Source organism: Anser cygnoides, chromosome 7 (assembly GCF_040182565.1).
Source record: "Anser cygnoides isolate HZ-2024a breed goose chromosome 7, Taihu_goose_T2T_genome, whole genome shotgun sequence".
Taxonomy (NCBI): Eukaryota; Metazoa; Chordata; class Aves; order Anseriformes; family Anatidae; genus Anser; species Anser cygnoides.
The window spans coordinates 31932223-31945304 of NC_089879.1; the positions used below are offsets into that span (position 1 = coordinate 31932223).

Here is a 13082-nt window from a genome sequence, read left to right on the forward strand (position 1 = left end):
AAGGTAACCCTCCTGAACGCTCCTGCTGGAAAAGCTTAAATCTATGCTACTTCAGAAGAACAAGACTGCACTCATCTGTCACAGTAGGTAGATTATGCACAGACTGGGACAGCAGCAGGTACATGGAGAGCAGACGCTTGGTCCAAAACTGCTACCTCACTATCTCACTGAGCCCATTCAGGCAGCTGTCCTTGCTCCATGTAGTAGCATGGTAGAACCCAGAGTAGTTTCAGGAAATTCCTTTCATCACCAAGCTATAAGAACATTGTCATTTGCCAGGCCGACCAAGTTCCTGTGAGTAGCCACATTAGAAAGGTGTGGTAGGAGACTTGCCTCAGCGCATCTGCAGGGACCCGGCACACAAGCAAGCAGTTATCCCAGAATAACTAATTGCACTCTAAACCTACACCAGAACTTGCAGTAACTTGTTAAATTGACATAACCTGAACAAAAGACTAATTTAACCTGCCATCTGTTTTTAAATGTTCGAGCAAAATTTGTAAGATTATTACAGAATTAGACATAATCTTTGGTCTGTAATAAGCAAAATTCTAGATTATTCTAATGGTATATTCTGGCCTAAACTAAAAAATAAAAAATAAAAAAAAATCTTGGTTAACTTTTCCTTAAATACATAGTCATGTTGTCCCACCACCTTGTATATATTAAGACATTCACTACAATTATACTGAACCGTTTGACTTAATTTTTCAGTCATTGTGCTTCCAGTGCCTATAAAATGAATAATAATTTTCTGAGAATGGGAACACTGCACTGGTAAGAAGCTGTTTCACTTGGAATTGTTCAGACATTTACAAACATGGCTTAAGATTTCACAATTTTCTTCCATGACACGTCATCTTTTCTCAAAAAGTGTAAAGATAGGGGAAAAAAATCTTAAGGCTTTTAAAGCATTTAAGCCTTTGTTTACTGAACTCTGAACAAAACCTAACCGAAAGGGTTGCTTAAAACTGATAGAAACAGCAAATTAATGTTATTAATAGATGACCAAAACTTTCAAAGATAACTAACACAGACTGGAATACTTAAAGCCTACACAGTAACTAAAATGTATAAGACCAAAAGTTAGTAAGATGTATATACATATTTATAAGTACAACTGTTAATCTCCAGAGACCAGCAACTCCTTCCAAATGACGCTACCTGTCCATGTCCTGACTTGCCTGCCAGCTGCAACCAGAGCCACTCAGCTGGAGCTCCTCCACCAGCAGGAGCCAGATTCCTACCCTAGAGCCGTTGAGCTTCATAGCAAAAGTCTTTTAGGAAGGAGTCATTAAATCAAGAGAATTAAAATTCAACATATCATCTATCAAACAAATATCAAATTCTGTGAGGTAAACCGCAGATTAAATGTAAGTAATTTGGATGCTGCAAAAGCGTTTAGTATCTTTTATGTGAGAAACAATAAGCATGCATACAGTTTTTTGCAGGATCAAGACCTCGGTCAGTATCATATGTTTTATAAAGCCTCACATCATTTACAATATTCCTGAGCGCTAAGGCAAAATTGTCCTGTGCCATCTCTAGGGTAGGGCAGTACTGTAAAAATATGTGTTTTAACATAACACAGATTTTAGGTCTAACAGCTCATCACTGGAGATGGCTGGGAAACCGGAGAAAAAGCCTAATCTTTTCCTTCCAGAAAAGAAACATGACAAGACATTGACTCACTCACTTTTCTGTGGTGTGATTTAGGCATTCGTCTGGAAGAGAGGAGAATCAGGTCAAGCAGAACAAGGACTGAACCTGTGTTTCACCTGTTACAGGTGAATATTCCATTCTCTGCTAGTTTGGGGCCCCTTTTTTCTGTATCAAAGCAAAACTTTTTGTTTTTGTTTCTCCTGAAGCTGAAAAAGCTTTCCCTGTAAAAATACTGTTGAGGCACATAAAAAAGCTTCAATACTGCAAATGCAACCTTTTTTCAAGTAAAAGTCTGTTTTATAAATTAAATAAATAAATAAGCATTAAATTTAGACACTGCCTTTCACAAACAGCCCACACAGTGGATATTTTCTCATGATAAGCATCAGGTATTAACCTCTTTCTGTATCTTTAGAGATAATTGGAGCCAACTCCTTAAATAAGAAAGTGGAATATGGACATATGCACAATGTAAATGTGCAAAGAATGTTTTGGACATTAAACTGCAAATTATATATTTTTTATTCTATTACATGGCAAAAGTACAAATGACATATATGGAAGAAAGGGAAGCCTAAATGAGACAGAGCAGATTGCGCATGAAAAGCTATCTTTGATCTAGACATTCATCTGGAAGACGGGAAACAGACCAAGCAGTGCAAGGAGCTGAGCCTTGGTTTCAGAGGGGGAGTGAAGGCCACTGGCAGTAGGGATGTGCAAGGGAGTCACAGCACGAACACGCAGCAACCACTGAATGGGAGCAGGGAGTAGCAGAGAGTGAAGAGTCACTAACAGAAATGTAATTCAGATGCCGAAGGGAAAAAAGTCCTTTAATCAGGGAAGGAAATAAGCAGATGCATCAGAATATAAGTTAGGAGGAGAGAAGGAAAAAAAAAATAAAAAGGAAGAAACTAGAGAGTAGAAAATTAAGCCAAGTAGGACGAGAGAGAGAACATGTATCTTGAACAGCAGAACATGTAGTACACTCAAGTCTTTCCTTTTTGATGATGATAAGCCAGCTGAGATGCCAAAATAGGAAGAATGGGAGGGAGAGGAAAACAAGGACAAAGGGCAGAACTACTTGAAAATAATCAAATGGACAATGGCAGGCAGCATCTGGCTATTATATTCAGTTATTCAGTGGTTCAGTACTATTTTAAGACCATTCAGATTTAGACTGTCAAAGCTGCTACTCATGGAAGAAATGAGAATTTTTTTGTCTCCCAGGTCCGTTCTTAACCTGTGACTGATGATGGCAGCAAGCGGTTGGACTTTTTTTCCCTACAGCAAGCTGGTACTGGCAGTGAGTGCAGAGTCAGGAGCCTGTGAGCACAGAGCTCTGTGAAAAGGTTGGAAGGGAATCAAATCCCCAGTGCAAACCACCACATCAAGAACTGCCTGTTACAATCTGCTCTTCGCTTTTCTCCAGGGAGAGCACTGATCTGTTTTTGTCTTTAAGAAATCATTTCCATGATCAAGTTTATCACTGAAGAAAATGAATACAGGGACATATCCTCACAGTTGGCAATTTCAAACCCTTAATGGTCAATACAAAAAATGATAGCAAAAAAGCAGTCATACATGGAAGGCAGAATACAATGACATAACCTCACAGAACTAAATAAAATATTTATCAGTTTTAACAAGATCAAGATTTTACCTTTTTGATCTTCCTGATCCATGGAATAGTTTCATAAACTGCTGCTTTTGCACAGTAAGATTGTACTCAGCATGGCTGTTGTACGTCCTCTTGCCAAATATGACTGCTATAGAAGCCCTCAGAAAATCAGCCTGAAAATGCCTTCATGAGCCTCAGAATTATCTTTCTTCATTAAAAAAAAAAAAGATAACTACCTCAATGTGGTAATCAAACTCAGAATAATGATGACCCCTAATGTTTTCAGTAAGATTACCATCATCCTAGAAAAATACATATATACATGCTACCCTCAAAGCATAAAGTATTCACAGCAACACAGAACACTTATTGCATTAATATTGCACGATACACTTATTCCAGGTTTTCCTTAATGAGCTGAGATTGTTCAGATGAGCTGACTGAACGCTGACAGAAGCTCCAAGTGAAGTGCAAAGTCTAACAATAATTGCCTTAATAAGTGTCCTCACAGCAGAGTACAGACGTAATGCAAAGAGTGAAGTTGAGTTTGGAGCGCAGAGACACTTACAAAGCATTAGTTTTGATTTGGGAAGTAGATCAGGACACACAGCACAAATCCTCCTGGAGATGCTTTAGTTCTCATGTGTGAGCCCCTTAACGCTTTTACTCTCATGGTAGTTAGCATGTGTTGGACCGATCTTCAGCTTTGTGCCTGTAAGAATCAGGGCAGAGCTTCGCCTCCTGCTGCTTATTGCTGACACTGACACAGTACGGTATAACTGTACTGCAGCCAGGCCAGATTGGAATACCAACCACCCCATAACTTTGTGGTTTATCTGCGTACTCAGTACTGTTTTCTTTACTAGAATCATTTTAACACAGAACACTCATAGGAGAAGGCAAAATGCTCAATTCAAACTTAGATTTAACACAGGTATATTCAGAGGCATGAGATTAGTTGCCAATAAGAGAAATCCATCTCTTTTCTCCATGTGTTTTTACTAGCTCCTGCAACAGGCTAGGACATCTTTATGAAATATAAACCATCTCAATCAATCGTGAATCTTTAAAAATCAGAAGTGTGACTAAATCACCAAGATATAGTGAAACAATATTGCTAAAGCAAAATGCTATTTAGACAGATGAGTAGCTAATTCATAAAGACAGAACCCGATGAAATGAATGCTTTTCAGTTTACTCACTGACATGTTTTGTGCAGTATTTGTGTGCCATCTTGCAATGACCCATCTTTGTTCATATTTTTCTCCCTGAGCATGAAGAACTATGGCTGCTGCACTGCTGAATTTTCCTCTGTAAAAGGACTGTAAATGGGATCTCAAGTCAAATGATCAGTTGTGTCCTGTGTCCAGGCAAAATCAGAGAAGTGCTTTTGAAATAATGTGAGATTGACACCAATAGTAAAGTGGTCTTGGTATGAAGAGCATGCAAGCCAGAAAAACTAGCTATTCAGACCAACAGGCTAAATGAGATAGTTCCAGAGTGTCCCAGAACATGCACTTTGTGCTAAATTCATAGTTATGGTTCTCTAGACATGGGACAGCCAAGGGAATCATAACACGTTTGTAAGAACAGCAGGTAGGAGAAGTTGATGTTTCAGAGTCTCATCACTTCAGAAGGTGCTTTAGCAAATGTGCTGCACCGCCTCTCATTCACGCACCAATATGAACCCGGTGCTTGTGGAAGAGCAGGCTCGCCAGCGGGAGAGCGCGATTCACAACTCTGTCCTTTATATAAGACTGTAACCTCTATTCACAGCCATCTGCTCTGACTGTTGTATAACAAGCCATAGTCTACTGCTGCTGCCATCACAGGGTAAATTTCCTTAAAATACACATGCAAAAAACACTGCACAAAGACCTAGATATTCTTTAGCTAGATGCAAGTCCCAGATTTCACAGATGAATGGTAATTTGGAAAAGGAGCCTTCAAACTCCTCTGCATGGGGTGCCTGTAATTTCCTTCTTGATTTCTGTCATCTATGGCTTACATGAAAATACAGTGATTAAAAATTTTTGTTGTTTGGGATTTGCATTGCTTGATATTTCCATTTTCTGTCTTCCTTGGGATTTATTCTGTGCTCTAATAATAGGATTTTTCAATTTCATTATCATCATTCCACATAGAGGCAGTTTTTAAAAAAGTAGTAGAAAACTAAGTTTTTTTTTTTTTCTTGTTCTCTCTTTTTTTTTTTTCCTGTTGTAAATGATATGGCATCTACCTGTCACTGATTGCCTCTTCACATATTTCTACTGACATGCAGTTTTCACGAGCTGAATTACAGATCACCTATGGTGTAAAAAGTCATGGCAAAGACAGACGTACTTTAATTTTAGCTCTGATTTCTGTAGATTAAAAGTTTTGAAAATAAAAGAATGTTGAGTAACCAGATGCCAACATCTTGCCTTCCAGGACAAGAGATGAATAAAGAATTGTTGTTTGTTTAAAACTAATAAAATTATTTTGGCCAAATTCAGACTGAATTTTTCTATTTTTCCAAACAAAGCTCTGTAATTTCTTATTTTAATGTTATTTTAGCTAAAACTGAGTAAACAAAGCTATGAATTTGGTAACGGTTAACAATTCATCTAAAACTGAATTATGGAACTGAAAGCATATATAACCCCCTTGAATCTTTCTGAGAAAAATCAACAGCAACATCATCATCATGCAAGGTTGAGCAATATCAAAACTAGATTTTTAAAATCTATTCTGTAGAAGTCATAATAAAATAACTAAATAACATCTGTACTGCACATTCTGTATAAGTCACTGTTTAGTTCTCTGTAGAAACAAATATTAATTCCAGTTGTTTCTTCTCCATTTTAATTTGGGTTTTGAGATATTATGAAACACATTCTCAAAACTCACAGTGATTTTGCGTGTGATTTTCTTTGCCTACTGCATTAGTAGCAAATTTATGATCTTATTTATCTTGGGCTTTAACTTTTTGGTATGTTCTGACCAAGAATGCCTTCGTGTTTCCATTAATCAATGGCAAATCATTTTACTAATGCTTTGTTAATGTTGCACCTCTATTTTTGAGCATTTCATTCTGGTTCTGCAGAATAAAGCCTAAGTTCCTACTTTAAAGCAAAAACCAGAACAAGAAGATTGATACTATTCACACACAATAAAATTGTATGGTTTCAACACAACTCAATCTGAAAACATCATTTTCTGCAGTGTGCATCCTGAGGTCTCCACCCACATTTGATAAAAGAGGAGGAATAGCATGTCCCTCCTTTGCCCCAGTATATCTTTTCCTTCTGATCTTACCTTGCTGGGGTTTCATACACCCTAAACCATGTTTCTATGTGATGTATCTTTTCTTGTCTATAGAAAGAATCATTAAAACTTCTGAAGTGACTGTGTTGCTCTTTTCCTTTATTGCTATTTCTATAAAGCCAATTCCTTCCTTTCTTTCAGCTTTTAATGCATCAATACTAATATAGGTTGATTTGTGATACATTTAAACTGAGGAACTCTGTTTATATAACCTTAAAAAAGAAACCATAGTTAAAAGAAATGTCATACACACTTGATAGGCTCTAACAGATCTTATACTGACTTGTCACTTTCAGGGAATTCACCTGACCGTTGTCATCACATAGCTCTTAAAACCGAATTTTACAAGGCAATAAAATATCAACTTTTGATTATTTGTCTTTTAAAAGCTTAGTATGCCATAGTAACATTAATGATTTTTATTGTGAACATGCAGTTGATGTATCACTTCTTTGCAATTACATTAGTAAGAGTGCAGACAACAGCTATTGTTACAAAATAAAGTTGGTCTGCAGCTGGTCCCACCATAAGATTTTTTTTTTTTTTAAACACAGAAGTCTTAATCTCAATAAAAGGATAACAATTCCTCTATAACGAGTTTTGCAGAAAGGCTTAAAAACTTTATATATATATATATATATTTAAAAAAAAAAAAAAACTATTTTTTTGAGACAAAGGAAAGATACAATTCAGGTTTAGATACATGTTTCCAAAGGTCCCTCTGGGGTCAAACTAGCCCAATATTAAACTTGCTTTGGAAGGACTTGCCCTCCACCGAATTCACCTCTGGCTAGTCAGTCCTCACATCTTCCGTCTTCCATTCATAACTGCCCCTACCGACACAGAACCTTTGTATTTTTTCCAACAGAAAAATCTTATTTTCTCCTATGCTCCTAGAAAGAAAAAAAAAAAAGAAGAAAGAAGAATGTTGACAAAATCAGAAAGGTTAAATAAACTATTCAGGTTCTAGAAAATTAATCATTCATTAAGAGAGACAAAAGTTTCAAGTATCATGCTTATCCAAGTGACTTGAAAAGATGAAGAAATTCTATAAATATTTTGCAACTGTCCTCTATGTAGTAACAGTCCCTTTGCAGACTGCCTTCATGGGGTCCAGTGCAGTTAGCAGGAACTTCAAAGCTAGCTCTGCTTAAGGCAGGAGGCTGAGTTTCCCGAGCTCTCCAGACTTCTCTTTCAACCTAAGTTATCCTATGATCTTACAAATACAAAACGGGAAGGAAAAAAAGGCAGCTAAGCTCAGATTGAAGCATAAAGCTTCAAGACTAACATAACTGCTACTGCTTCTAGGCAGAGACCTCTTCCTAAAGCCAAGCCTTTGCTCACAGAAAGCCTCTTAAGTAAAATAACCCAGGGCAGTAAGTTGGACGGATGGGCTGAAAACATGGGCATATATATATACACACATGCTCGGACTCTTCCCACTTAGACATGCCAAAGAAATGCAAAACTAGTCTAGGCAAAAAAATAGCAATTGTATCAATACATAGCATAAAATAGTAATTAAGATGGGGCTGAGGGGAAGTGGGTGGCGTGGACAGTCTTTGGGTTTTGAGGCTTTGAAGACATTTCTGGAAAAAAAAGTATTTTATTTTTAAACTATCTGGACTTGTTTTACTTATTTACGGCCCCAGAGTCTTCTAGGAGAGGGATTTTGATCCTTTGCTACATAAAGAAGTAATCTAAGAATGAGTAACTCCAAATTCCAGACATGGAGCTTGCAGGTTTGTCTTTGATGAGATTCAAAAAGAAACATGATTTGTGTCATGCTGGCAAAGGTTCGAATATTATATGACCACAGGCTAAAGCTAACTCTATAGGAACAAGACTTCTGACATTTGAAAAAGCCAGACTGACAGACCCAAAGCATAATGTGACTGTTTGTGGAAACTGATGGATAAAGGTATCAATATAGAAACAAGGTGCACATTTAACAAAGAACATAATGGACAAGTTCTGGCTGTGAACAAATTTTGACTGGAATATGAAACCCTCAGAGCAGGGGTGATACAAAAACTGTTTCTAGTGGCTAGTTCACACTGATCGTAAGTGGTAAAAATGAAGTATAATCAGCCTGTGGAAGTAATCACATGATGGGGCTGTCCACAATAGCAGGAGCATAGCTTAACAACTCATAACCTTCCATCTTATTTTCTATTTTTAGAAAATAATGCATTTATTTTGAAATGGGATTGGATACCATTCCTGATCTTCGATAGGGGATCCCTCTTCACTTGAGCTTTTCAGGTCATACAGGACAACTCAAGTGTCAATATGTCTAATATAAAATTAATACTGCACTTTATAAAATAATTTTTTTTTTCTTTTTTCTTCCCCTATGAGAAATAGCTTGCAGTGCTAAGTTAGGGATAAAATAGTTGAAGGCTAAGTTCAACTGAATTTGGTAAAAACAAAAGAAAAAAAACCACAATGCTATATGACATACCTATTCTCAATTGCTTTCTTCACCACTTTGGAAGAGATGCAAAGAAAAGTTAAAGCTTTGAAGGTAGCACTTTGCCTCAATATAAAAATTGATCAAATGGAATATCTGCAGCCTAGATACAACTTACCTTTCAAGACTCATTGGTCCAGGCAGGTCTACTCCAGAACACTATAAAGGATAGTACATAAGTACATTTGTACAATTTATGCTGTATACAAGTTTCCTATCCTATAGATACACACAGGACTACACATGCCTGAAAAACGACTTGTATATAAAGTTATAAAGCATCTTAAAGTTGTATTTATAACGTTGAAAATATAACTGCTCTACCATTGCCACGAACTGTGCTTTTGGAGAGAAGTTACCTCAAATGGAGAAAGACGAAGCAATGTTTCAAATATACTCTTATCTTTTCCTTTCAGCATGCGAGTCCTATTTCACCTTTTTGCCCTGTCAGTCCTTCCTCCATATGCGAGGGAGAGGATGAGTGAACAATAATTCGCGGGCTTGTCCTGACTAGGACTGACAGATTCCTTCTTCTTGACAGTGACTGTGAGCATCAGTTGTACTGTCATGCAGCATGCAACGTTTTTTCCTTTTTGGCACATTATTCATTTTGTTAGAGTCCCTGCTACTCCCATGCTTTAAGCAGGTTTCTCCCATGTCCCAGGATTAACAAACCTGAGTTTTATATATATAAATAAAAACTTGAGTTATTTTTTATTCTTTTGCTTACGGATAGAAAACCTGGTTAAGAGTGGAGAAATTAAGTCAAAGAGGAAACCTGTTAACATCTGTGGTGGTTTCCATGCTTGATGGTCCACTGGAAGATCTTGTGTTTGGGGTGTTTTGGTATTGCTGTCTTTCTGTTTTACATCTGCCTTCCTATTACTTTGATCCTAACTTTTACCTGAAAGAAGGTAGCAGGTGAGGATCTGACTGCAAGAAGGTTCATGCTACTCGCTGAATCACTGATGCCAGTTCATAAATTCTGCAACCCCACCAGTATTTTCAAGAGATTTCCCAGAAACAGTATCTTAAATATCTGTTCAGGTTAATTAAGCAAAAATGCACATGATTTAACATGCATTAATCCATATTAAATGTTACATAATTTGTATCTGTATCTATGATGTAAAGTTAAGATGTGCCTAATATAGGCATAAAGTGAGGTATGAAGCAGAACTTTATCTGGTGTTTTTAAAATAAAAAAAATAAAATAAAATAAATACTGCAGAGCCATACCACATTATTTGCCCCTATGCAACCTCAGACAGAAGCCACACAAAACAAGCTTGGTTTGTTTTAGAGGGCTATTATAAAAAAAGACTCTCAAGCCTATAAATAGATTTAATAGTAATAATTTTAAGATGATATTGCTATTTTCTGAGTGTGGTTCAGATTCACTTCCCATTTAATGGCAAGCAAATGCTCTAAAAATGCAACCTGCACAATCACAGGGAAGCCAAGATTGAAAACATATTGCTTCAATCGTTCATGCACGCAATCTTCAGAAAAGTTAAATATTGTTATCAGATTTACCATTGGCAGCTCAGAACATATTTACTTCCAAGAATCATAAACAATCCCACAAAACTCAAGTGAGCTAGACTTGCTTATAAAACGTGACTGACACCAGTGTTGGCTGTGTGCTGTCCCGACACAAGTGCACTCATTTGAGTGTTCAAATTCTGGAACTGAGGCTTGCATCTGAAAAATTGCTTCTTTCTGAAGCCACCTCCAAATGCACCCTTTATTATCCTTCAGCAGTTCTCTTGTGTAGTAATCTAAAACTACATATTCAGCTACAAATTTTTGCAAAGCAACACCAGACATTTTGGAGATTATCATGTTGCACTTGACTACTGTGTCAAAATAGTGTCAAATACTTTTTACAGTCCTCTGGTTATGCAAATAGTAAATATGACCTCTACGGAGTGCTAATCATCAGTGTGACGTTCATTTTTTTCTCATGGGAAGACAGGTAAATACTCTACTGATTTAACTCTTCAGTAAAATGCTGGTATTATCAATGTCCAGTTGCAACCAAAAATTCATAGTATCTACCTTGAGGAGAGTCATGCTTAGAACAAGAGTATATGTGCATACCTACACACAGGAACAGGCCTGAGCAAAAGCTTTTTCTCCTTTGAATGCAGATGAAAATTAAATACAAGTTACATTTCAAAACTGACTAGGAAAATACCTGGTTCACATTAACCTTCTTAATTTATATTGGCAGAAGGACCGTTCTTGGGCCACAGGTGTGCCCAGATCTATGTCAACATCAAGCAAATAATATATTTCTAAATGCAAGCCTTAATAAATAAAATTAAATTGCCTTTTGTAGTCAGAAGTTGTCAACAAGGACATTTCAGCTCAACCATTGCTTATGGAGCAGAATCAGACTGCTCAACAATTTTATGGAAATACTACAGTCAGAAACCAACCAGAGTGTCTCCCAAGTTAAGACAAACAAATGTGTGCAACCAGCACAATGCTGCAAAAAATCAACAAAAATATTGTTTGCAGCATGCAAACACTGTAGGGTTTTGGCCTTGTTAGATGCATCTTAACACAGAAGTCTTTTTCTGGGCTTTGTACTGCATCTACATCAGTTTCAGTAAAATACTACAGCTCTGCCTTAGAGAGGATACCACCAGAGTTCCATGTTAAAAACCTGTAAGAAAGGTACCACCCTGCCCTGTTGCTAATTGAGTTTCCTTTCCCCAAATTTTGGGATGCAAAGTACCTTTTTTGTTCACACATACACAATTGCAATGTTTACACATGCACACACAACTTGGCAGAGGTAAAATATGCCTATTCATTATAGGTTCTGAACTTTACAGTTAAAGGTCAAGCAAAAAGGAAAAGCTAAAACAAATACAAGGTGAACTATAATGGAGGATATACAACATACAGAAATACAAAACAACAGGTATCTTTGGCAACAGGCTTTCACATGAAAAAGAACAAGAAAATAAGCAGAAAGCACAAAAAAGACTTGGAAGAACAAGCATTATTGTTCAAAAAACAGAAACAAAACAAACAAAATGACATTTTAAAGAGCACCCAAAAGCAGAAGACTTGAATACATTACAGTTTCCAGGTATAAGAACAAAAATAAGAGAATGGATATGACCCTTTCCTGTATGTCACTTCATCTAAAAATTTAACATGAACCGTATTTATTAGGAAATGGATTTGCTTCCAAGGAATTAATCTTGGCTAATATTTTTTGATAGTCAATAGAATTTTAAAAGTGAGACAGTGGAGTAGGAAAACATACATACAGATGGCATTCTGGCACATATTGACCAGTGTGATAGAAAGTTACTTTCCCTCCACATTAAAAATGGAAAGCACACCTTTACTCCACAAATACAGAGCAACATCACTCATAGAAGTGAAAGTTTTGTTCTTTTTTTGTAAGCTGAAGGAAAAGTAATGAATGTTAAAATAAGACATCACCTATTTCCAAAGGGATTATCATCTCTGCAATTCCAGACAATATGCACTTATTTTCTCTGAAGGAACCACTTTGCAGCCTATACTTGTTTTCCTTTTAGATTATGTAATTTTACTTGTTCTTGAGTCAAAGGGAGGCAACACGAATATTTTGGCTTTAAGCACTGACAGTATCATTCCACATCATAAGAAATCAAGTCCCCTGATGGCCTGCTCTGCTGCAACAGGATGTTTTATTAGCATGGAGATTGATGGATGTATTTTTATTTATTTTTAAATGTTATAATCTACAAAAGCAATACTGGTCCCTACATGCAACTGCAGTGGTCCCTAATATACTTTTTGACAATAGGCAAAGGGTCATCTCGCATAGCAAGAACAGCCTCCAGCACGGGATAAAAATATAAGAAAAACATTTGACGTACTTGGATCTGACAAGATTGAGTCGGTTTTCGGCAAAAATTGGTCACAGCGGACTCCTTGGTAGCCCTCTTTGCACCTGAGAAAAAGGGGATAAATGACAAACATACGCATGCGATAGTAAAAAGGTTAATTTCA

The 13082-nt window shown here is 36.8% G+C and overlaps 1 protein-coding gene across 3 annotated transcripts in view; it reads right to left on the bottom strand.

The window, feature by feature from the left end:
- NRG3 (neuregulin 3) overlaps window positions 1-13082 on the bottom strand; it is a 406747-nt gene that overhangs the window by 98973 nt on the left and 294692 nt on the right. For all 3 annotated transcript variants that reach the window (XM_067000739.1, XM_067000738.1, XM_067000737.1), the window contains exon 3: window positions 12950-13023. In XM_067000739.1, the coding sequence (XP_066856840.1) occupies window positions 12950-13023 (74 nt within the window). The remainder of the gene's footprint in view (window positions 1-12949; window positions 13024-13082) is intronic.